General features: G+C 33.4%; 1 protein-coding gene across 1 annotated transcript in view; it reads left to right on the forward strand.

Moving 5' to 3' along the window:
• The window catches only part of PSPC1 (paraspeckle component 1), a 64,607-nt gene extending 37,464 nt beyond the window's left edge, over positions 1-27,143 (forward strand). Inside the window, exons 5-8 of the mRNA XM_077774696.1 lie at positions 3,115-3,220; positions 20,898-20,955; positions 24,465-24,634; positions 26,642-27,143. Coding sequence (XP_077630822.1) covers positions 3,115-3,220; positions 20,898-20,955; positions 24,465-24,634; positions 26,642-26,827 — 520 coding nt within the window. The 3' untranslated portion in view covers positions 26,828-27,143. The remainder of the gene's footprint in view (positions 1-3,114; positions 3,221-20,897; positions 20,956-24,464; positions 24,635-26,641) is intronic.
• Positions 27,144-27,412: the final 269 nt, after the last annotated feature.

Below are 27,412 nucleotides of genomic sequence, written 5' to 3' on the forward strand. Positions count from 1 at the left end.
TTTGGCTCAGGTCATGATCCCAGGGTTCAGAATGGGGCTCCATGCAGGGTGGAGGCATACTTGAGATATTTTCTTTCCCTCTCCCTCCCTTCCTCCCTGTCCCCCACCCTCACTCCTGTGTGCTTAGAATCTTAAAAAGAAAGAAAGAAATGTGAACAACTTGTCTGAAAATTGAGTAGTTTTGCAGCATATATAAAAGGGGGAAATGTATAAGTCTTGGAACTTATACTAGTAATTGTCAAAAATATCCTGTGCTTTCAAGACAAAGCAAATAAAATTATAGCACTTAAACTGTAGAAGTACATCTGACTCCGGTCACTACCGTATAAGACAGCTTTAATTGTTAATAAGCCAGATGATTTGGACTCTCCTCTTTCACTTTAGCTAGAAAATTGACAAAATGGCCTATGAAAGTATATTTTGAGAGAAATTAAATAACATATTCAGAGTATACAATTTTCTGGTTTCCTTTTAGTGCTACAAATGAATTCTTAAGTTTCTGTGGGTCATGTAATTCTTCAGAGACTGGCAGTGAAGAAGGAAGACTAGGACATGGGGTTGATGAGTTTATTCAAACTGACTTGACCACTTTAGTAGTTCTTTTATTCATTTCTTCATTCTCTTACCACACTTCTGCTCGCTCATCTATCCACCCACCCATCTCCCTTTTTTTATGACACAAAGATCTTACTGAGTCCTGTAGTGGGTGTGGAGGTCACCTGCTAAACAGCAACAAAGAGTAGCAGGATATTTTTAACCATTATTTATGGATTTTATCCATTATTCATATCATTGCTTAGTTTCTAGATCCTCTCTATTTTTCAGAGTCCTACAAAAATATATGAGACCTGAAAATAGTGGGTTCAAATTAAATTGTCAAATTGAGATTTTATCAGTTTGCAGCTAAATAACATGAAAGATTGTAACATTTGTCACATTTTTTTTCCTATTCCATTTGTAAATGTAAATTCTTCACCCAAAGAGACATTAAATATACATATAAAGGTACTCATTAAAGCATTTTGTGGAATAGTAAAAATTAAAAGGAATCATAAGTACAATAGGGAATCTTTCTGAATATTGTCTGTTCAGATTTTGGAACAGCACGGTATTGGAACGTAATTCAAAATTAAGTAGAACTTGCATTCATAGACAAAGGAATAGAAAGAAAAACTAACCATTTAAAGTGATTTTACCTTTTTATCTTATTTTTCCTCCTGATTTATAAATCTATTCTCACATTTTATCAGAAGAAAGCTGCTTTAATAATGAGAAGTATGTTACAGATTTTAAAATACTTTGTTAGGTTTTAATTTTAAAATATTAAGGCAGAGGCTCCTGGGTGGCTCAGTCGGTTAAACATCTGACTTCAGCTCAGGTCATGATCTTGCGGTTTGTGAGTTCAAGCCCTGTATCAGGCTCTGTGCTGACAGCTCGGGTCCTGGAGCCTGCTTCAGATTCTCTATCACCCTCTCTCTCTGCTCCCCCCCCNCTCAATCTCTGTCTCTCAAAAAAAAAAATTAAAAAAAATCAAAACACAATGATTCATTACCTGTATGAAATAAAAGAGTTAATGGTCCTGTTCTCTAGATTATTCCCACTCTGAAAAACTTTTTCTGCCCTCTTCTGTTTTCATACAATTTTTAGAAGCAGTAATAGGAATGCTGTTTTTTTACTTGATTTTTTTTCTGACAGCTCTACCTTAGACATTCTTTTGTGTCAGTGTCACGGTTGTTTTGTGTTCCTTGCCATCCGTGGGCCATATTTGTTCCCCATTTATAATTGTCAGTTACTTGCCTATGATCTGACATGAATTGCTCTATTAGCAGGTTTTCTGCTGTCTGTGGGAAATATTTCTTTTAGTTCATGGTCTTGTATTTAGAGCCAGCATTTACAACAAACAACAGAGTATATTGAAATTTGATTGTTACATAGTGTAAATGTAACAAAGTACTAAGGTACTTACATGAGCGATGTAGAAAATGCCACTTAACGAGAGGACATCATTACATAGTCTTCACTATTTGAATTATATTTTAGTTTTTGGGTGGAGGCATATAAACTTGAATTTGCATTGACATAAAAGCCAATATAATGTGAGTCTGTTACTTCAGTATTATTTTGTAGGTTTAAAAAAATTTTTTTTAACGTTTTTATTTATTTCTGAGAGAGAGACAACGTGAGCAGGGGAGGGTCAGAGAGAGAGGGAGACACAGAATCTGAAACAGGCTCCAGGCTCTGAGCTGTCGGCACAGAGCCTGACATGGGGCTTGAACCCACAAACCGTGATATCATGACCTGATCCGAAGTTGGATGCTTAACCGACTAAGCCACCCAGGCGCCCCTATAGGTTTTTTTTTCTTGTAATCATAAATAAATATTGATTTAGTAGTAATTCTGCACACACATAATTCAATTTTTTTTCTCTCACATGCTTAAATATACCTCTAGAGCTGAGGTTGTTGAGCTTTTTCTTGGAAAGGGCTAAGGGCTGAATGGTAAATAGTTTAGGCTTTGCAGGTCATATTGTCTCTATCTCAACTACTCAGCACTGCTCTGACCCAGTGGTAGCTATAGACATTAAATAAATGATTGTCTTTTAAAACTTGACTTACAAAAACTGATGGTTGCCTGACATCTGTTCCAGAAGTTTTCCTCAGGGGGTTAATAAACTGCAGAGAGAGTTTGTTAAGGATTCCTTGGACAAACAATAGATTTTGTGACTAGTCAGTGTGGTTCTTTGCAGTGGTTTTATATTGGGATTCGTTCTGAGTGCCTTTAAGAACTCTCCTATGCCAGCAATATATTCCATGCTTTTCTCTTTGTACAGTAATAGATACATATTTGAGGTTTTGATTTCTTAACCATTAGTACATAACTGTCTTAGTTGCGTGTTATTACTCTATTTTTTAATTTAGCCTAGGTATTTTATTTCTTTGGGTTATTTGATTAATAAAGGCTTAGAGCAAACTAGAAGGAGGAAGGTAAATCTAGTAAGTTAATCATTATTACAGATTTTGCATAAAGTTACTTATATAAATGATTTTGTTTCACATGAAACAAAATTCCTGGTAATGGCTTACATGTTGCAATTTTTATTTAAAAATCTTTCAGACATGAAGAAGAGCATCGGCGCCGTGAGGAAGAAATGATCCGACACAGAGAACAGGAGGAACTAAGGCGACAGCAAGAGGGCTTTAAGCCAAACTATATGGAGAATGTAAGTAAAGTACTAGTTAATGAAAATTATTTTATATTGTTAGGTGGACAATGTATATTTAGTTCTTTGGTTATTTTTTAATCTTTCTGAATTTCTCATGTTTTTTTATGTTTAATGATTTTCTTAACTTCTTACAGGTGATAACTTAAGTAGTTTATGAAGATACTATTAATGTTTTACGAAAAGGATGTTAAAATTTACTCTACCTTATATTTTTTTAATATATGCTACTAAATTAGAACTCTTGATAAATCTATAATCTCTACTTGATTGATTTCATCATGTATTGATATTAAAACTTCTTTATGTTAGAAGATTTTATATACAAAGGTAGAATAGTATATACAAATGTATACTAGTATGTGCTTATTACCCAATGTTGACAGTTATCAACACACAGCTGATGTTTTCATCTTTAAGTATATCTACTTTTGTTTATTATTATTATTTTTTAAATGTTTATTTATTTTGAGAAAGGGAGAAAGCATGTGTGGGAGCAGGGGAGGGACAGAGAGAGAATCCCAGTATCTCTGTGCTGTCAGCATGGAGCACAATACAGGGTTCAGTCTCATGAACCATGAGAATCATGACCTGAGCCAAAGTCAAAAGTCAGCCACTTAACCAACTAAGCTACCCAGGCACCCCAGGACTCTTTTTAAAAATATCTTTATTATGTCTTAAAAATTGTCACTTTAGTATTAACCATTAAAAGCCGAAATTTGCCCAGGTTTTATAAAGATTTTTCTTTGTTTACAATTGGTTTATTCAAATTGGCTGATAAATCCATGTTTTTAGTCTGTAGGTTTTCTCTTTCCTCTTTAAATATTTTTCTTTTTAATACACAGTTGTATAGAGAATTTCACATCCTAGATTTTGTTGAATTTATCCTTGCAGTGATGTTTAACAAGTGTCTTTCTCCCTGAATTTCTCATAAACAGGAGTTCCAAGGATTTGGTCTGACTCAGGTTTTTGTTTTGGGTAGGCAGAATGGTAGGGCAAACACGAATACTTCAAATATGTTAAAAATCCACATGTTCTTAATATTAGCTAACAAAGAGTCTTACTATTCACCTTAGATGAATGCCATTTTAACAGTCATTCTGAAGATGAGTTACTAGTGTTTTTTTCCTCTTAATTCAAAAGCCATGATTGCTTAAGTCATGACTTTTTGCTGGCCTTCTCTGTCTCCATTCTTCCTTCCCTAGAAAAATTTTTAACTTTTTTTCATTAAACAGAATACACACACACAAAAAACAAATCCTAACTGTGTAGCAACAACAATGTTTTTCAAAAAATTTTTAGCTTGTATCAAGTAAGTATCCTTTGACTAAATTAAACTATGTGGCATTTAAATTCAGTTAGAAAAGTTTCTTAACTATTTATAAATCATACTAAAGGTTTAATTGATTTCTAAATTCCATTATCAAATTAGTTGAGCTTTTTAAGCATTGTAATTTTCTTTTCAGTAATTTCTAGCATTATTTTGCAGTTCTCCTTTTCCTCCTTGGATTCATAGTATTTGCCTATGATATATTTTAAACTGTGGTCTTTGGTCTTTTGGTTGTTACATGTGAATATAAACCTGTTGGATTTATCAATGTGAGGATATTTTATGATGTCATAAGAGTATGTGGAATTAAAATTTTGCAGGCCTATATTTTGGGTACTAGTGATTATGGATTTTTATCTTCCAGTATTATCAAGACGTAAACCACAAACCACGTGTGATACATTTTGTAGGGAAACTATTTTGTAACATGTAGGACTAGGGAATTCTTCCTTGTCTTTTTATGTATCTGAACATTTCGTAACATGCTTAAAGTTATCTTTGTTAATACTTTTCTGGCATAAATTCTTGGAACACGTGTAGCTATTTGTAATATACATATACGCCATATACATAAATCATTTAGGGGACTTAAGGTAATAAGTAAAATGCATTCTGTTAAACTTTAAGTTGGCTATATCATAAACTCGATTGCATACTCTTTTCTTTGAAATTATTTCACAGTTTTTAAAACGCATATCAGCTTTTAATATGTTCAGTGGCATTTAATATAGGCATCATTAATGAAGGGCAGATTTTAATTTTACTTTTCTATTAAAAATTAATTAGCAATGTTGCTACAATTTAAAATTGGAATATACAAATTCTTGAAAACATTTGTTAGGTTTAAAATTCATTTTAATGGTCGGTAAAATTTTACAAATATCCAGTGAACTTTGAGAAGAAACGAATTACATATTTAAACTTACGATGGATTTATTGGCATTTCAAAAATAGATCGTTTCACTAGATTATGCTGTTGGAAAATGTAGATGATGATCTATTTTAACATTAAGATATCTTTGTTTTCAAGTAGTTACTTAAAGCCTGTATTGCATATTTGAAGCACTATGAGATTAATTTGACTAGAGTAGAACTCAGCAAAGTATAGCTTGGGACCCCTGCCTAGTTTTATACCACTCTACCACAGAACTAAGAATGGTATTTACATTTTAAGGAATTGGTGGATAAGAAAAATAAAAGAATGTTAGGACGTATTTGTGATATACAAAACCTAAGATACTCTTTGGCCCTGTATAGAAAAAGTTAGCTAAACCCTGGGCTGGAGAGTTGGTGCTGGGTTTTTTGTTTTTTGTTTTTTTGCTTGTTTGTTTTTTCTGTTTTTAATTAATACTCTTGTTAGGGTAAAATATTAGTAGTTTCTTAATTTTCTGAAGAGAAACTATTTAAAATAATATGTAACAATGGGAGTTAAATATTTAGAGGAAAATACAGTCTCGCTCAGATTTTTGGATTTTTTGAAATTATAGATAACAAGGTTTTCATCATTTTGCTATCAGTTTTATTTGCTTCCTAGCTTCATAATGCTTGTTAATATAAGCTAATCAAACACTATTAAGAAATGTTAACAAAAGCTCTTTATTGGTCTTGACTGCTCTGTGTTAATAGAAAAAACATTGAATTGCATCAGTTATTCTTCATTTACTTTGAAAACTGTCTTTGGGAAAAATTGTTAAATTTAATGTTCGTTTTTGTTTTTAAAAGCTTTGAAATTAGGCCCTCTTATGTGCTTTCTCTTTTTTCATTGTTCAGTTTGAAGGGAGGAACCAAATGGTAAGTGTTCAGCTTGCCCAAGTAGTAAGAGTAAAGTCTAAAGTAGATGTACTTGGTTTAAGATGCCAGCACTAATCTCTTTCTAATCCCATTAGAAATATTCCAACACAAATAATAATACGGGTTTTGAAGTATAAAATAAAAGCTGATTTCCATATTTTGTGTCTTGAATAATAATTTTTTTAATGTAATAAAACATGAGGGAAAACAATCATGTCTGCTCATGTTTTTTTTGTTAGCCTCAACGTTTTATGACATGAACGTATTTTTAAGGGTTTCAGAGATATGTCAGAACTTCATCAACTAGAAGTTGCCATTTTTATTTCATACCTTGTTTCTTAGAAGAAATAATAGCTCTGGTAATTATAAATGAAACATTAAGTTTCATTCTTGTAGCATAATATATTTTTGACTACCATAACAATGTGTATATTTTTGTTCTATTCCTTAAGTACATTTAGGTTTATCTTTATCATAGTGTATTTGAACCATTTTCTAGATAGTACTTATTAGATTGAAATTTTCTACTTACCACAGTTTTTTAGCTTTTGGACACATCACAAGATGTAACTGTTGACAGTAAAAATTTATGAAATTGTCTCATGATTATCGTAAGATTGTTTTTATATTATGTTGCTCCACTTGCTATATAGAATAAGTAGTTTATTTTTTATTTATTTTGTTAAAAATTTATATTTTGGGGGCGCCTGGGTGGCTTAGTCGGTTAAGCGTCCAACTTTCGCTTAGGTCATGATCTCGCGGTTCGTAGGTTCGAGCCCCGCGTCAGGCTCTGTGCTGACTGCCAGCTCAGAGCCTGGAGCCTGTTTCAGTCTGTGACTCCCTCTCTCTCTGACCCTCCCCTGCTCACGCTGTCTCTCTCTCTCTCTCTCTCTCTCTCTCTCTCCTAGAAATAAATAAAACATTTTTTTTAAAAAAATTAATTTTTTTGAGAGGGGGGTGGGGCAGAGAGAGAGAGAGAGAGAGAGGGACAGAGGAACCAAAGCTGGCTCTTTGCTGACAGCAGAGATCCTGATGTGGGGCTGGAACTCAAGAACCTTGAGATCACGACCTGAGCTTTAATCAGATGCTTAACTGACTGAGCCACCCAGGTGCCCCTAGATTGAGTAGTTTAAATATTTAAATACTACAGTATACCAGCCTTTTTCTGTAGATTCAGTTTGCATTGGAGTAAAGTGGAGATTTTAATTAGAGTATTTTTTAATGCAGTTTCTTAGAGTAAACTTTGCTTTCTTGAGAAAATGGTAATATAAAAACATGTACATGCTACTGTAGCTTTAGTAGTTGTATCAAGTGGTTATAAACTACTTTGTTTAGGTAAATTGGGGCAGTGTTTTAAAACTAGATTTTTTTGTTTTTTATTAGAAGTTTCTTTTTTGGTTTTTAGTGAATAAAAGAATAGCCCCTTAGATTTTTGAAATACATACATGAAGAATATTGAAGAATTTTTATTTTTGTTTGAGCAGGTGGGAATAGCCTTGGATATTTGAACATATGTGCATAATAAATCTGCAAATAAATGTATATTACATGCCAAGGCAGTAATTTAATCCAGTAATGTGTCTCTTAGAATTGTTCAATTGTAGCTAGTGTAGTGAGGCCAAAAGCATTAAAGAGATGTAGCCAGAGGCTCAGGGTACAATGCCTCTTGCATGGTATTTTTCAAATAGTGCATAATTAACACTTAGGGATCTTTTTTAAAAATTTAGGTTTTTGTCTTAGGTATTCCACCTAAAAATTGAATCATTTCATGATTCTAGTAGAATCTGATGCATTTGCTATTGATCACAGTTTTGGCTAAATTCAGTAGTTTTCAACCTTTGCAGCACATCTGTGGAACTTAAGAAAAATGCCTGCATTTCAATATACTACTTGTTATTGATATAGCGGCTCTGGGCTGGAGCCATGGGGTCGGCATCTGAAGAAGCCCTTCAGCTTGCTAATTTTCAGTAGCAAATGTAGACCTTTGTCCATATATTGAAATGAGACATAGTTGAAACATTGAAATAAGAATAGTAATAGTTGAATTTTTATGGGACCTGGGGAGTTTGAAGTGAGGGCTCAGAATCAATCAATATGGGGAATGGGATTCATAAACATAGCAGTGTAAGTAGGACAACATTCTGTGTGAGTAGTGCTCTGTGGTATTATGTGTGATAACTATTAGTTGAACTTTCAGACATACATATGTATGTCTCAAGTCATGCATTAACTTTTAGGCTTTTAAGTATTTCATATAGACGGGGGGTTGACAGATTAGGGTAAGCTCGGCCCATTCTGAACACTACCCGTTGTGTTTATGTTTTGCTTATAGCTGTTTTGTCCAAAAATCATAGAGTTGACTAGTTGTGACACAACTGTATGAGATTATATCAACAGTTATATTTGTATCTCTGGCCTGCAAAGCTTGAAATATATACTTTTCTGGCCCTTTACCAAAAATGGACTTGCCGACCTCTCTGGTCTAGGTCCTGTGTGAGAGTTGGGAGGAATCTATAAAAAGTGCCTCAGTGTTAACCAAACACAAAGAGTTTGTGAATTAAAAGTAAATTTATTAATATGTTTTCCCCCAGTGTTTTTAGAAGGCTCATTGAACAGAGCATCGCCCACCCTAGACTCAAAGTCCCTGAAGAATATAAACTAGTGACCTGAAGGCTTATTGGTAGTCATGATTGTATAAATCAGAGCGAAGGTTATTAGAGGAGCTGTTCAATGAACCATCACTGGCCCACAGCTGGTATCTTAGAGTTTTCACATGTTTTCTTAGAGACATAAAGCATCGTTCTTTCAGTTGTTAACTTCTCATGATCAGCATGGCTAAATTTGGCCTATTTAATCAGCCACTTCTTTGTCAGTCTTTTATCCTGTTTCTTGAGTGGGCATTGTTTCTCTTAACTGATTTAATTATAACCAAGCTTTCTCTGGTGTGCCATGTACAAAACTCAACACAGAAACTCTAGCCAGTCATAAAAGTTCATTAATAGGTGCTGGCAGAGAGAACTGATGCTAATCATTAATTACTAATGAGTAGGTACAAAATATTTTCAGAAATGGTTTGAGAATTTTTTAGAGGAGAAGTTGCCATTTTGTGGTTTCCACCTGGTTCTTCTCTTTCTAGAAATTATTTAGCTCTAACAAGTGATTTGATTGTATTGCAGCAGAAGACTATTTTTTGGAAGTCTAAACACCAGAAGCATTCAAACAAAGGATATATTTCACAAGCGGTTTTTATAGCATCTTTATTATTCTATGGAAATTAATTGAAGAATTATTTGCTGTAGACCTTGGTATCAGATTTAGGCGTGACCTGTGGGGCAGCTCAGTTCCAGTGGTTTCGACAAGATGATGATGATCAAAATTAATTATAGCACTTAAATTGCAGTGGTCTCCATATAATGTTATAGTTGTGACCAGTTTTTTATTGTTAATTTTTTCATTTATTTACTGAAATAATTTAATATGTTTCTTACAGTGAGACAAGAACTTTTCTGAATATTTGGGATGGAGCATAATTGGCACTAGATTTAGACTTTTCTGATCCAGTGAAAGCAAAAGTCAATATATGTTCATGTTTGTTATGTTTACATACACTTTGGAAGTGATTGTTAGGATCGTTGAAGATATGTATCAATTTTAGCCAGCTGTTTAAATCTTTGATCTTTTCTCAAAAGCATTTTTTAACAGTTTTAGTAGTATCTAATCATTTGTAGGGGAAAACCTCAAGAATTCTCAACCAAACTGGGACAACTGAATATAGGCACTATTTACTGTTTTTAATTTTTATTTATTTTTTTTACAGCAGGCATAAAATGGGCAGTCTCATGCAAACCAGGATGTATGGGTATCCTGAACATACATTATGATTACAAATAATGGTTATCTTTCTTCTATCATTCATATTTAAAAGTCTTCCAAATGATTCCAAAGGGCAATGCTTACCGAGTCTCCTTTAAATTCTGTATATATACTAGAGGATACTTTGTTGTACTTAATTATTTCTATGTCATATTAGATGACTGGTATCTTTTTTTGTCTCAATCTTTCATTAGGGTTTGAGAGAGGCTTATAATCCAGAAAATTTTCTTTATTTCTTTTCTCCTAGAGAATGTCTGCGTACACCCAGCGCATGCATAATCTCTTACTACTCCCCTCACCATATCATTTTTAATATTCTCTTTTAGTACTTAACCACATTGCATTCTAATTATTTTCTGACTTTGTTGTTCAGTAATAGATCTCTCATTGCATTTGAGTTTGAGAGTGTTGTATTTATTATATTGTGGTTAGGTGTAAACAGAGAATTAAATAGTTGTTTGGTGTCTTAATTTTCAGATATCAGTGCAGCTCAGTCATGGTTTTCAGTGTTCTTTATGAGTAACCATACTTTGTATTTATTGAATACTAATTCTTAGATGTTAAACATCTGTAGTTTTGAAACGATTGGTATTAAGACTATTGATGTATTTTTGTAGACTTCATAATGGAATTCCGTAATGAAGAGTGAATTTTTAAAAAACCCTCAAATAACAATTTTTGATGTTTGGTTTACAGTACACCTAGCTATTCAATATTCAGTCTCACTTGAATATCCTGTCAGAGTATTAGGCTTACAGAAAGATTTAGAGGTTTCCATTTAGTAAGAAAATTTGGTCCCTTTCTTACTGTGTTCAAAGTGCTGGGGCACCTGGGTGGCTCAGTTGGTTAAGCATCCGACTTCGGCTCAGGTCATGAGGTCACAGTTTGTGGGTTCGAGCCCTGCGTTGGGCTCTGTGCTGACAGCTCAGAGCCTGGAGCCTGCTTCAGATTTCTGTGTCTCCCTTTCTCTCTGACCCTCCCCTGTTCATGTTGTCTGTCTGTCTCTCTCAGAAATAAAGAAAACATTAAAAAAAAAAAAAAAAGTGCTGAGTACCATAGAGGATACAGAAGTGAACCAAGCTTAGGGTTATGTCTTTGAGTATTTTTTTTTATTAAAATTTTTTTAAATGGTTTATTTATTTTTGAGAGAGAGACAGAGCATGAGCTGGGGAGGGGACAGAAACAGAGAGGGAGACACAGAATTTGAAACAGACTCCAGGCTCTGAGTTGTCAGCATAGAGGCCTATGCGGGGCTCAAACTCAAGAAATGTGAGGTCATGACCTGAGCTGAAGTCTGATGCTCAACCAACTGAGCCACCCAGGCGCCCCATTATCTTTGAGTGTTTTAGAGTATTGCAGGTGCAGAGTATCTGCATAGAGTATACAGAGATAAAGCTAAAAAGTTTTGAGTGTCTAGGGGTACCTGGGTGGCTGAATTGGTTAAGTGTGTAACTCTTGATTTTGGTTCAAGTCATGATCTCATGGTCCGTGGATTGAAGCCTCACATCAGGCTCCATACTGACAATGCAGAGTCTACTTCGCATACTCTTCTCTCTCTCTGCCTCCCCTGGGTCCCTGAGTATGTGTGCACATGCTGTCTCTCTGATACAAATTTAAAAAAAAATTTTTTTTTAATGTTTTTTATTTATTTCTAGGAGAGAGAAAGACAGCGTGAGCAGGAGAGGGTCAGAGAGAGAGGGAGTCACAGACTGAAACAGGCTCCAGGCTCTGAGCTGGCAGTCAGCACAGAGCCCGACGCGGGGCTCGAACCCACGAACCTCGAGATCATGACCCAAGCGAAAGTCGGACACTTAACCGACTAAGCCACCCAGGCGCCCCTCTCTGATATAAATTTTAAAAAAGGTGTGAGAGTTTAGAAAAAGATTGCAAAGAGAGTATCAGGAGTGCATTGAGTAGCCTCAGCACTGTTATGGAACTTATTCGGGGTGTATTTTTTCTAAATGTTTTTTAAAGGTTTATTATTGAGAGAGTGAGCAGGAGCGGGGAGGGGTGAGTGGGGGACAAAGGTTTCGAAATGGGCTCTGTGTTGATCGTGTGTTCGATGGGGGGCTCGAACCCATGAACTGTGAGATCATGACCTAAGCCAAAGTCAGATGCTCAACCAACTGAGCCACCTAGGTGCCCCTGGGTGTTTTGGTTTGTTTTTTTTCTTTTAAACTGATATGATTGGTTTATTATTCCACTGTGTTGTAGGTATATCTCCTGTCTTTCATTTGAAATGGTAAGTTATTTGAATCTTACTCGGTTCAGAACGGTAACATCTTTTAGCTTAATGTTTACCTTTGTTGAGGGATTAGAGAAAAGGAACGTCAAGATTGATGAATAAAGGTGTTCAACTATAGTAAATAGTTTCTGAGATGTCGATTATGTATAATAAAAATAGTAAGAATTTTTACATATTAAATAATTTGAATTAAAAAGATTCTGTGGAGACATAAAAATTTAACTGGTTATTTCTGCTTTGTGACTTCCTAATGGAATACTTAGAACTCCCCTTTAAGTTCTACAGGGTGATTAAAAAAAAATTTTTTTTAGATCAGTCTCAATCAGATCTTTACTTTGCATTGAGGAAATCAAGCTCTGTAGTATCACCTGAAATATCTGAGTTTTATACCAAATCAGACTAAATAAATATGAGTATGTCTAGTTATTACCTGTTAGTGGCAGAGAACTTGGGTTTATGAGCATTCTCTGCTGATGAAATGCATTTATTTCTGTTTAAAATTTCAAGTAATTGAAAAGAATATGGGTAAGTCTGCCTATACTTTGTCGTATGATATCTTGCACTAACTATATTGTATACCACGTTTCAAAACCTGCGTTTTCTGGTTGTAAAGTTACCATGTTTCTCAGAAGGTAACTTCTTTATTTGGCCTATTTCTGGTTTTTCTCAATTCTGCTTTTAAAGAAGTGATATGCTTATTATAGTAGTTTCTCTTATAAACGTGTATTTTAAATATCTGAATTTTATTTAGTTACCACTTAAATATTTTTACAATTACTATAATTGAACCTGTTGCTTTGCTTTATCTACTTAGGAAAACTATATAATTCATTAAAATTTTACAGCTGGTGATATACTACTAAGATTCTTGAATACCTAGTATCACACACAAAAAATTCCCCAGTAAATACGTAGTTAATTCTTTATACATTGGAACACTTGTGCTTTTTTTTGCTCCTTCCGCTGTGTTTTTCTGGTTAAGGTGTGGGTGATGAAATGCAAACCAGTTACCAGTTTTCTGTGAGCTTGAAAGGATATTACTAAAAATACTGTGTTTGTGTGGGAGCTGATACCATCATGGGTGGTGTCTTTAAGAGTTCAAGTTAAATAACTAAATTAGAAGTGTAGATATTCCTCATTGATTTCTGTTTTTAAAAGCATCTCTTGGGGTGCCTGGGTGGCTTAGTCGGTTAAGCGTCCGACTTTCGCTTAGGTCATGATCTCACGGTTTGTGGGTTCGAGCCCTGCGTCGGGCTCTGTGCTGACTGCCAGCTCGGAGCCTGGAGCCTGTTTTGGAGTCTGTGACTCCCTCTCTCTCTGACCCTCCTGCTCACGATGTCTCTCTCTCTCTCCTAGAAATAAGTAAAAAACATTAATAAAAAAAAAAAAAAAAGAAAAAGCATCTCTTTAGAGTTTGCCATGACAATTGAAAACCGATGATGATACTGGATAATTTTGAAAGTATCCCTTAGATATGTGATTAAAAATATTCTCACCTGAATATAAATTTGTTTAAATATAAATTTACTCACTTTTGTCTTTTGATATATGGTGGGTTATATGTAATTAGATTTGATGAAAATCACTCTATTTATTAAAAAGTAGTGATTAAGTTTTGAATTTGACAGTGACAACCAGAATAATCTTTTAAGGTACCTGAACCAGGCTTTAAAAATACATTGAATGAATTAAGATCCAGAGGTATGTCTTGAGGTTAATGAATACAGTGAGCTAAGAGTAAGTCCTCCTTTTTGTATTTGTTGTTTCATTTTATTCTGATTTTTGAAATTTAATAAATAACAGATTTTTATTATTTCTTGACTAAAATTTATAAATTTATATATGTAATTGGTTATTCAAAAAGAAACATTAAATTTTTTGATAGTTTTTATTTTTTATTAGTTTTTAAATACTTATTTAGTGAGAGAGAGAGAGAGAGCATGAGTTGGGGAGAGAGGCAGAGGGAAGAGAGAATCCGAAGCAGGCTCTGAGCCTGATACAGGGCTCGATCCTTTGAATTGTGCGATCACAACCTGAGCTGAAATCAAGAGTCGTGTTTTTAACTGACTGAGTCATCCCAGCGCCCCACAGAGAGTATTTTTTTAGAGTAGTTTTAAATTCATAGCAGAATTGAGCTGAAGATAGGTATTTCCCGTGTATCTCTTTCCTCCAGCTTACATACAGAATCCTTCACTATCAAGTTGACACATCCTCATCACCCAAAAACCATAGGGTTCACTCTTTGTGTTGCACATTCTGTGGCTTTGGCAAATATGACATGTACCCATTGTTGACAGTACACAGAATAGTGTCATCATCCTAAAAATCCTGTCTTCTGCCTATTCATTCCTCCCTCCTTCCAGATCCTGGGCAACCACTGATTTGTTACTGTCTTTATAGTTTTGCCTTTCCCCGAGTGTCGTGTAGTTGGATTGTAGTACATAGACTTTTCATACAGGCTCTTTGGTAATGAGCATCCTAGGTTACTCTGTGTCTTTCCATGGCTTGATAGCTCGTTCATTTTCAGTGCTAAGGAATGTTTCATTGTCTGGATGTACCACAGTTTGTTGATCCATTCACCTACTAAGGACATCTTGGTTGCTTCCAAGTTTTTGCAATTATGAATAAATTTAGTTGCTATTAACATCCATTTGCAGGTTTTTGTGTGGTCGTAAGTTTTCATCTTTGTGTACATACCAAGGAGTATGGTTGCTGGATTGTATGTATGTAAGAGTATTTTAGTTTTGTAAGAAACTGTTAAATTGTCTTCTAAAGTAAGTATGTCATTTATAATCCCAATCAGCATTAAATCAGAATTTCTATTTCTCTACATCCTTATCAGTGCTTCGTGTTGTCAGTGTTTAGGATTTTGGCCATTCTAATTGATGTGGTGTCTTAATGTTGTCTTAATTCCCTAATGATATATGGTGTAAAATTTCATTTTAACAATCGCATAACTGAAGAACATTTCTCCAGTATTCATGGGTGCAGATATCACAGAATGCATGTATTCAAATTGAGGGTGAAAAAATCACCATAAATTGTATTTATTGAAAGACTGTCTTATGTTACTTAAACACACACCCCCCCTTCCTTGTCTAGTAGTGAGTAACTAGTATGTATGGGAAGTTAGTGTTTTTAATTACTTGAAGTAGAAATTTTAAGTCTTCAAAGCATTCTCTGTTATGTGGGAAAGTTTGCATGCTATATCAGTGGAAACATGCCTTATATCCCTTTTTAGTTTAAAAATACTTTTATTAACAGTATTGTAACACTTTTTAAATGAGTGAATAATTTCTTAGCAAAGAGGCGTAGTGGTTATTTTTGTAATCTTATCTCTTTATGCCCATTTTCTTAATATTTCATGTAATTGATTTTTGTTCCAGTTTTTATTTCCAAATATGTGTGTTACATAGTATTTTAGATACTAATGGTTTCTGTTTATTTCTCCCTAAAAGTTTGACTAGCTATCTAATAATCTTATTATTCTTTTATGTAAACTTCTCTAGTGAAGGAAAAGATAAGATTTCCAAGTGCTAAATGTAATTTATATTTAGGAATGTTTATGATAAAAAGATCTCGTTACTTCCCAAACTTAGAATTTTCTCTAGAATTATATATCATTTTGTAGATTTAAATGTTCCATATCAGTATTTTTACATCAAGAATTTTAGCATTTTCCTTATTAAGACATTGAACCTAAATGGTACATGGTGATCCTTGTCAGTCCCTAGAAGTTTCTTCAGAAATGTATGTGAAAGATCTTTACAGTTTAAAGAATGATTATCTTTGTCATTCTAAAAAGGATTTAGATAAAGGAGTGTTAGATGAAAACATTTTATCAGCTCACTGTATTGTCTCAGTTGATACTTTGTTTTTATGTTGCTCACTGTTTTCTAAACCTTAGGCATATATTATAATTTATTTTAGTCTTATTTTTGTACTGTGTGACCTTTTAAATTTGGTTATATAAAAAAAGTAAAATACAATATCTTTAAATTTCACAGGTTGATATTTATAGCGTTAAAGTGTTAAAGGAACAGATCCTATTCTACATAAAAATCATGTTTAGTTTATTCTGCTTATTAAATTCTCATGAACAAATACTGACTGGAACTTAGCTTTTTGGTTTTGATGTCTTTTTACACTATTAAAAATTATTGAAGAGCCCTAAGAGCTTTTGTTTAGGTTATGTCAGTGTTTATTACTGTATTAGAAATTAAGAGAGAAACTTGAAAGAAAGTGGGTTGCTGTGGGAACAGTAGCCTTATATTCCATTTTTGCAAATGTTGTTGATGTTCCACTTTAATGTGGTGGGAAGAGTGGTATTGTTTTATTGTTTTATAAATTTATTTGTCTGGCTTTATAGGAAATGGCTGGCTTCCCATATTTGCTTTTGCATTCCATCTATTGCAAAATGCTTTTTTGGTTAAAGTGCATGAAGGAAATCTGGCTTCACTTAGATAAATTAGTAAATGGTGATGAGTGTATTTTAACCTTTACAAATAATTGTGGATATTTTTGTTTAATTTTACAGTAACATTTGACAGTTTGCGTTGCGTTACAGTCTGTTGGGCTGCCTTAACTTTCTTTTTAAAATTTTTAAATGTTTTTATTTCTGAGAGAGAGCGAGAGAGACAGCATGAGCAGGGGAGGGTCAGAGAGAGAGAGGGAGACACAGAATCTGAAACAGGCTCCAGGCTCTGAGCTAGCTGTCAGCACAGAGCCCGACGCGGGGCTTGAACCCACGAACCGTGAGATGATGACCTGAGCCGATGTCGGAGGCTTAACCGACTTAGCTACCCAGGCGCCTCAGAACCACCCATTTTCAGAATGTAAGCAGAAATGCCTTACATATATGTCCTGTTTTGTTGCATAGATTATTAAAAAGGCATGTAATGGTTAAATAATTTTAACGCTTCAGTTAGGTATTCATAGTTTAAAATTTAAAACTGCCATTTGTATTGAAGAATACAATGATAGTTACTAGTAAAAACTGAATGTAAGTACCTTGGTTTGTGCTAAACGTTTTTGCATGTCCTTGCTTTTGCATCATCTACACAATAGTTAAAAAGCCCAATTAGATCATAGTCTAACTATGTTCTAATGATTATTTTTTATTATTTACTTTTATTTTTTAATGTATATCCATGTTAGCGTGTATGTTCTAGTATTTAGTAAGACATGAAGAAGTTTTGAATGTGTGCTTCCTGAAAAAGTCTTGCAGACCCGGTACTCCCATTAACCACGCTTTGAAATCCACTGCTTTAATGGAATGCTGCTTTGATAGGTGGTTCTGGAAATTAGTCATATTTTACTTACTTTTTTGGTCACTTGTGAATTTAAGCACTGTTCAGTGATAGGCTCAGGAATACAAACATAGAATTCTTTTAATGGAAAGACACAACTTCTTATGAATATAGGACAAATTAAAAACCTTGCCATTTTTTAGTCTTTGGTGGAATCCTTGAAAACAATGAAGGTACTTTGTGAAGGTGAAAACTTTATGAACTCTTATTTTGGCAGAATTTCATAGGTCAGTTCAGACTAGAGTAAGTTATTTAACAGTGCTGTGCCTCAGTTTTATGATCTCTAAAATCAGATAAAAGTAGACCTGTTTTATAGGGCTTTTGAAGAGTAATTGAATTAATTAAACCAAATTTTTATCATAGTTTTATTATCTTATTGCAGTGCAGTCTTTCAGAATTTAGTTTACCTATGAGTTGTTTCAAGTTAAACTAACTTATTTTTGGTAAAGTGATAAAGGATTAAAATTTGTATTCCAGAAATATCATATATATATATATTATGCACCAGTTCTAATTTCAAATATTAGAATTCATAGAGTGAGGATTTTGTGTATTGCCTTTTGGATGGGTACATAGTTAACAGTGGATTTCAAGTGTTTCTCCTTACTGATATTTGGAAAATCGAGTTAAAATGAGAAGTACTGTCTTAATTTTCATTGCTTAACCTACCCTTAATTATAATCTGACTCTTGTAGTTTACTCGAAATAAGTAGCAGTGGATATTTAGAAAATAACAGTAACCTTAAGATATGACCCTCTAGGAAGCTGAAAAGTTCTTTTGCTCCTTCTAAAATAGTTTAAAAATAATCTATCATCTAATTATACCATTTCATTTTATTAATCTTATGTGTGAAGCTGTATAAAATAGTACTTTAAAGAAACTGTCAACAGTACTAAGTAGTATATATTTAGTGAAAAATGCTATAATATATATATTGGTGTTTTTGCATAGTGATAGGCTACATTAGCATGGATTATTGTAAGACATCCTGATTATCTCATTTAAAGAAAGACAGTATAGAACTGGAACCAGTGTCTAATAAAGCATCAGAAAGGGAACATTAATGGCTACTGTTGAATAATTGACTTAAAATCATAAATCTAGGAGTGCCTGGTTGGCTCAGTCAGTAGAGTATGTGACTCTTGATCCTGAGGTCATGAGTTCGAGCCCCACACTGGGTGTAGAGAATAGTTAGTTAATAAAAGCTTTTTTGAAAAACTGTAAATCTCTGTAGTATATTAATCTCTCCAAAATTCTTTTAATGAAGGAAATGAAATAGAATAAGAACAATTTTCTAAAAGTACTTTGTGAATTATAAAGCTAAACATTGTTATTTTGGAAAGTGATAGGTAAAGCTGAAATTGTAAGGAGATAATAAAAAAGTTGTTCCCCTCCTTGCTCCTCCTTGCATCACAGACATCCAGTTAGCATGTCAGGATTTATAAGGGAGATTTGAAAAAGTCTCAATCAGTAAGACTATCATAATTACCATTTTAGTGGTTAGATATTGCATTCCTCATCTTTAATAGTTAAAGGCAAATCCAAAAGTAAAAACACAGATTAAGCCCTCATTCCGGAAAAATGTCATGATCAAAAAAAAATCCATGTATTTTATTGTGGTGGTGAAATAGAACCAGCTTTTCAGTAACCAGTATCTGCTGTAACTAATACCTGGAAGAGTTTGGGTATGCTGCAGCAGTCCACATTTCAGTGACGAAATGACAGCTTGGTTTGATTTATTGATGATAGTAGTACATATGATCATCAAATAATATTTTCCACAGAACTTCATCAGAAATCCATTCTATAAAATAGTCTAGCTCTTTTGCTAGTCAGTAGTGTCCATCACTAGCCAAAAGTTTTATGAGAAGAAACAATTTTGTTTTTTGGAAAGTTTAGAAAACCTAGCTTTGAGACAGATTTGGGATTTACATTTTCTAAGTAATATGATAAAACATTTCTCCATGATGCTGTGTAAGTAATGTTTTTCTTGTAACACAGCTTCAAAGTGTTTTTTTTTTTTAAATCCATGTCTGTTAGGTTAGATTTGGGCAGTTGATTTGCTGCTTAATGGCATTATCTACCATAGGCCTTTTAAAAAATTATTTTTAGCTTCTATAGGTGCTTTCACTGGTATTTTGTATTACTAAGGAATTTTAAGCACATTTTAATAAAATTGCTTTTAAATCATAAAAATTATGCTTTTTAAAGATTTAGACATTGCTACAGTTGTCTCAGAATATGTTTTAAGATTTAACAGTGATTTGGTAGTGGAAAAGATCATTAAATACTAGTGCAAATTTCAGTCACAGTATGTTGAGTAATTTCACCTAGAAATTTTATTGAAGTTAATTCTATATAACTACTGTTAGTAAATAAAGTTTTTTAGAAACAGTTGAATTTTACTGGAATTAAAACATTTTGTCATTTGCATGACCTTTTGCATCACTTTTAACCTTACTTAGCATTTTGTTTCAGAACTTGACCACTGTGTAATAACGCTTTTATTTAGATTTCCAAAACGGACGCAGTGCTGTGTTGAATTTTTAATAATTGTTTGTGTGTTGGGGAGATTTTCATGGCCTAATCTATAGGTCATATCTTGGATGAAACAGTGCTTGAGTATTTGAATAAAAGTGCAGGTGTGTTTTATAGTATTTCTAAAATGAAAATTGTCTATAACTTAATTTTAAGCTTAGTGCCCACAGCTGTTTGTGTTGGATGTTTGAATACATTTGAATATAAAAGGGGTAATGATCATTTCTGTTTTAAGACTTAAGTGACATGGGAGGAAAGGTAATGGGCTCTGGTGGTTATTAATGCTAGATTTTTCTTTTTTTGGAATCTAGCCATGTGTCTTTGAGCTATTGAAATAAGAACATTAAAACATCTGTGGTAGAATGTGTGTATCTGACAGTATTATCTAGCAGTATAAACAGTGCTCTAAAGCATATCGTACCTGGGAGAAGAAAGTTTCTTTTCAGTGTTATTAAATAAGTGATGTTGGAAAAATTTATTTTTTTAATGGAAAGTGATGTCCCAATTGATTCTTTTCTTTCTGATTTTAGATGGGAAATGTAAAGTCATAAGATCGATAGGTTGACTGTGACAACTATGCTTACTTACAGAGAGAACAGGAAATGAGAATGGGTGATATGGGTCCCCGTGGAGCAATAAACATGGGAGGTAGGGATTTGAAGCAAAAGCCTTTTGTAACTTGTAATTCTTTGGAGAACTGTACATGCTGTTTGTGGTATCTACAGATCAGTAACAATGTAAAATTTGGAACCAACATTTATAATGGTTAAATCTCATATATTTAGTAATTTTTTAAAAAGTACATTAAAAATAATATGCCTAAAAAGACCATTTTCATTTTGTTTACTTGATGGCTAAAGGGTATATTAAACTTTAATAGATAAAATGAAAGAAACCTGTATCCAGGTTTTGATACAGCCTGAAACTGGTTCAGTCATTAATTACGTGGTGGAATGCAGCTATGTTGCATTTTTTAAAAATCAAATTTCATTCTTTCAAATTGGCTTTTTTACCTTAGAAATCGAAAGTTCCTGAGTTTGTAGTGTCTTTAAACTTTTTCAAAGTATAAATTTCTATTGGTAAGGTGACCGTTTGTGTAACTGGAGTTATTTTTACTCATTTTACTGAATGTTTAACTTACTTTGCCGTGTCCTTTGATTTTATGCACAGAAGTACATTGTTTAAAGGTATCTGTGACATGTTTAGGAAATGAGGTGTGTCGTATACATTTAGGCTAACTCCTATCTTTAGAGTTGATGTAAAGGTTTTAAGAAAGTGCCTGCCTTAGCATGTCTCCTAGTGAGGGTTACTGTATCAAACGACTAAGGTGAAGGGAAATAAGTGTGGGATGCTTTGTAGGTCTTTCTAAATTTGAGATGTCATACATTTAAAAATTAGATAAAATTTTTTATATGTTCATTTCATATTGTCCCACAGAAGCTGTCATGAAATTAAATCTTTACGTAACATAATGTGAAGATTATATTACTGTATAACATATACACCCACTGAGAAAATCCAGATTGTACTTCGAATATGTGGTGTATAAAGAAAATCTTAAAGCATCTAATATCTGGAATGAGCTTTTTCTGTGATCAGCCTTTTCCCCCTTACTTCTCATGCCTGTTTCTTTACTACTTGCAGTCAAATCATCTAAAATTGTTTATTGCTGTTTACTTGGTCACTTTTCTTACTTCCCAGTAAGAAGTTACTGAGCATTTCTGGTCTGCAAAGGAAGCATGAAACATGGCCCTTACTTTATTGTGAAGTTAGCTATGATGGATACATGAAATAATTAGTGAACATAGAATACAGAAGTTCTTCAGGCTTAGTTCTAGTAAATAAATTCTGGAGGCAGAGTTGTATACAAGAAGTTCAATTTTAAGTTTTTTTCAAAGTAAACCATAGAAGGTGTATAATATAGTCCAGGAGGTTTTAAGGGTTATAAGTGTGAGATTATGGATTGTAGGCACCTTGAAATCCCATTATAATTATTAACTTGTCATTAATACAGAAACTAATGAATTATTTCCAGTGTGCAGAGACCCTGAAAACATTCTGGTTGCTTAAATAGCAACTTTATCAGAAGAATAATTAAAAAATATTTTTAGATTACTTACTAAGAACTTAAGGGAATTCAAGTTTTTTAGGGCATTTTATTTTACCATTGATCCATATTACAGTCGAGTACTTTCTTAACTCTCGTAAAATCCAGTCCACTTAATTTTCTCCATTTAACATTTTATTCAATCTGAGACTTTATCCTAATGGTTTACTTAAGTTATGAACCATTATCATGCATTTGAATGTTACTGTTGAATCAATAAATTGTTATGTCCTATCAAGTTATGTTAATGGATTGTGGAAGTAGACTTTCTGGTGTATCACCAGTGTGTTTATCAAGAGAATCACAGATTATAAAACTGCTTTTTAGGGAACCAGATAATTCTAAGAACATTTCTTAGATCTCTAAATTTGGTTTAACTGTAGCTGTATGAGAGAAAGTTTAATTGCTAGAAATAATACTCTACAGATAGCTAGAAATGTTACCTTGATTTTTTTATTGTACCCATAGTTTTATAGCTAGATTTGAATTTTACAGGTGTTAAAATTACATTTTATTAAAAGAGAAGTAAACCTAGTCCTTCTGATCTGTTCTTCTAGGGAAAGCTAATAAGATTCCTTACAGATAATGTCTCCATTCTTCCTCAATTCCATGTGAGAGATGTTGTGGAAAACTTTTTTTAATTTAATTTTTCTAAAAGTTTTTTTTTTTTAAAGATTTATTCATTTTTCAGAGACAAAGTGTGGGGTAGGGGCAGAGAGAGGGGGAGACACAGAATCTGAAGCAGCTCCAGGCTCTGAGCTGTCAGCACAGAGCCCGATGCGGGGCTCGAACTCATGGATTGTGAGTTTATGACCTGAGCTGAAGTCAGCCACTTAATTGACTGAGCCGTGCAGATGCCCCAAGATGTGGAATTCTGCTGTGCTAAGGGAATAGAAATATTCTTGGATAGTTACAGATTTATCAGCAAGAACATTTTGGGATTAAGGAAATAATCTTCCCCGTGAAGTGGCTAGGTTCCTGGGGGTTGAGGTGAGAGTCAGTAGCATATTGCCACGGACAAGTAGGGAGTAAGACTTTTTCCTCTCAGCTGCTCCCTGGGCTTAGTCATGTGTACAATTTCAGCTGCCTTAAGATACTGTGTTATAGTTGTGGGTTTGAATGACAAAGTCAACTTCTGTTACAATGTGTTTTTGAGAAATTGAGTTCTAAGTGTCTTAAAATTGACCTATCGAAAGAAATACTAGAAGAAAAGTCTTTAAGTTAGAGTCAGTATTTGTTACGAACTTTTGATGAAAAAAAAGTATGAGTACTTTAACAAAATTCAAAGAAGATACCTAAAAATGTTGTATTTGAGACATTGTAATTAGAGTAATTACAGTTCAACCATTATTGCAATTAACATGAGGCCAGGTGGATATCTTTTTGATTAAAAAAAAAATTTGAAGTATATCTAATTGTCCCTATTCCCAGAATTTTAGGATGTCGAAAAAATTTGGATAGCTCTATTAATATTTTATCTATATTTGGTTGTAGTTGTTTTTTAAAAATAAGCTTTCTCACGATGAGCCTTTTAGTTTTTGTTGTTTAGAATCCCTATTTCTGCATAAAGTTAAAGAAACAGTATGTTCTATAATTTTGGAATATATTCAGTAACTTACATAAAAATAAAGAAGTCAATTTTGGTGAACTTTATATATTTATTTGTAGTTTCCAAAGTGCTAATTCTTTGCTGTTAATTTAAGCTTGTAGAGTATAGTCACCATTGTAAGGGAGTACTTGGTTAAAAAGCAGACTATAGCAAATAATACTCATTTTTTTAAATAAAAAGTTTCAAGCCTTGACAGTCTCAAATGTCCTAAAATAATTGATAGTTGTCTCACTTGTTTTATGTACATTTGATTTGGGGATGAAAATCTATAGTGTAGGTAGTAATGCACTGTTACAGAGTAGATTATTGAGTATCCATTCTCAAAGAAGGAAACTGATTTTGATAATAGTCTTTGTAATGTAGTTTGCATAAGTATTGTTAAATTTTTAATATTTACTAAACTAAGATAGGACAGCTCTAAGTATAGATTGTTTTGCGTAGATGCATTTAGCCCAGCACCTGCTGGTAACCAAGGTCCTCCTCCAATGATGGGTATGAATATGAACAACAGAGGAACTATACCTGGCCCACCAATGGGTCCTGGTCCTGCCATGGGACCAGAAGGAGCTGCAAATATGGGAACTCCAATGATGCCAGATAATGGAGCAGTGGTAATGTATCATCAACATTATTTTGATTATATTCAATAATATATACTTTTCTGCCCCAAAGATAACTTCACACTTAACATAATTTGGCATCATTTATTTTGGCGGTAAAGATCAGTATCCACGGAAGGAAAAGTAATTTTGTGGAGTTACATGTTGACTTATGAGAGGCAATTTTTAAATCTCAGAAGAATTAGGATTCCCAATCATGGCATGCTTTTGTACTCAAGTATATGGCAAATACATATTTTAATTATAGTTATTTTTATATTGCTTTCAGTTTGTATCCACCTCCTACCAGTATTCAGTGAGAAGGTCAAGACTTTAAGATTGTGTTCTTTTCCTGTGTGGACTCCTTACCTTTGGTGGGGAATAAAACTTCAGTATGTGTGAAAACACAATTTTCTGTAAATATTTTTTTAATGAAAGATCACTTATGATTAATTTCAGAAAGTTTAGAACTATAAAATAATATACTTTGAGGTTGTAAAATATATTTTAAATTTACATTTTGCAATCTTTTTATAGGATTACTAATTAATATTATAAAACTTAAAGTAAAAAGTTTTATGTGTTGGTTTGAGAGTGTGAAGATATCTTTGTGTGGGTTAATTATAAAAGCAAAATTTTCCAGTAGTAGTTATTATTTTATTTGAATATCAGTAGCAAGACTGATAACTTTTCTCATTTTAAGTCTCTCACTATTTAAATGAGGCTTTTGGTTGGCAAAACATTTTTTCATTTGGGTTTTGTTAATGATTGTTCTAAGTAACATTTAGTAAAGGAAAATTGATTGATTCTATATTTTGGAAGGCAGTTTTGTTTCAGAACTACCACAGCAAGTGTTAAGGCGCCATTGCTGCTAAGAAAGAAAGCACTGCCAGTTAAATTAAGATGTGCCATCGGCTCTAAGTCCATACTGATTTCAGAGAGGCTAAAAGCAAATGGGCGTCTTGGAATGGATGGATACAGTGTTTCATCAGTTTTAAATTTATTTACTTTAAATGCAGATCTTTAAAATTTTTGGAAAAATTGGTCATGGTAACAGTTTTTTATTTTAATGAGTATATATAGAGAGAAAAGCAGTGCCATAATATCTGCTATTATCAAATGGCGCATATTAGTGTATTTGTTTCCTTCTCTGGAGGGTTTATTTTACAGTAAAATGTCTGAAAGTTAGTAAAAACTTTGACTGCTTTGGATAAGTTTTGTGTAGCATATCAGTAGTAATTTAAAGTAATATTAACTGCCCGTTTTCCCACCCTTCCTCCTGAAATTGTAACCTTTATTTAAATGTCACCTGTGACTTTTTTTCACAGTGACATTTTACTACTGCATATAGGGAGTTCTGTTCAACGTTTGAGATTAACATATGTGGTTATTAATGTAAAGTTTTCCAAAGCAAAGGATTCAGATATTTAATTGTGCTACTAGTATACGTGTTAATAAGTTGTCAATTTTTAAGAAAACTATATTTTCCCGTTAATAGTCTTTCTGGAAAAACACCCGAAAAGTTTCAAGAATGAACAACTCTTTGTGTGATTGTGCTAGTACTTTGTATGTTAAAAACATTGCTGTTGAAATTTTTAAGATGTTTATACTTTTTCAATGTGATGCTGCTCCCCAGTTTTATTTCTTTGAGTTTCAAAAAAACGTGTTTTTTATTACACAGCTCAGTTATATGCCGTATAAACTTAAAAAAAAAAAAAGATTAGAACAATACTGTAATACTGAATAGGTTTAAAATGTCATTCTCTTATTTTTTTTTTTTCCCATGAAATTGGGGCATAGCATTAGCAATATGTTACTCTTCAGATGCTTGCTTTATTTATTTTTTTAACGTAGTAACTAATTGAATTGCTCCTTTCTTCCTTCTATGTGTGATCCTGATTCTGCTGGACTTTCTGCTGAACTTCATGACACCACCACTTGGGATTTTGCCAATTTTTCTTGTCACTTAATATTTGGCGTGTTCCAAATGGACTTCATATTTATTATGTGGTATTATAGCATAATGATAGATTTCAACAAGGACCACCATCTCAGATGGGCTCACCTATGGGGAGTAGAGCAGGTTCTGAAACTCCTCAAGCACCAATGAGTGGTGTAGGTCCTGTTAGTGGTGGTCCTGGTGGATTTGGTAGAGGAAGCCAAGGGGGCAACTTCGAAGGCCCTAATAAGCGTCGTAGATATTAAACATTCCTCCATTCCTGGCTACTTAGAGAAAAAAAAACCTCCATGGTATGCCTTTACACTTTTACCTGTTACCTGGAAGAAATGGTTTTATTGTTAATGTATGTAGTCTTTAAAGTTTTTCTTTTGTAAAACCTGAGGTTTTTGTATTTTCCTTTATTCATACATAAGCTTTGTAGATTAGAATGGTGATGATGCTCATCATTGTGAATGTTAAAATGTGTTTGTGACTTTAGCTGAATATAAATACGCCATAGAACTGTGAAGTCTATGTAGTTACCTAATCTCAATAAATAAATCATTTTGGATAATTTACAAATGTATTAGTATTCTCTCGTAGTTTTACTAAACTTTGCTGTAACAGTAGTACTTTGGTTGCTTTAATTAATTCTAGCCATTTAAAAATGAAGATGATTTTCTGCTTTTTAGTTTGTGCAAGTAGCACTGAAGATAGAAGCTTAGTGAAAGCTAATGTCAATAAGGGGTAGATAGAATAGTATATTGGGGCAGGGTGGGGAGGGGAGTTTACATTTGTATAAACCATTGATGTTCTTTCTGTGAAATCAGAGTTGCTGTCTACATTTCATA

Source organism: Crocuta crocuta, unplaced genomic scaffold (assembly GCF_008692635.1).
Source record: "Crocuta crocuta isolate KB4526 unplaced genomic scaffold, BGI_CrCroc_1.0 scaffold277, whole genome shotgun sequence".
Lineage (NCBI taxonomy): Eukaryota > Metazoa > Chordata > Mammalia > Carnivora > Hyaenidae > Crocuta > Crocuta crocuta.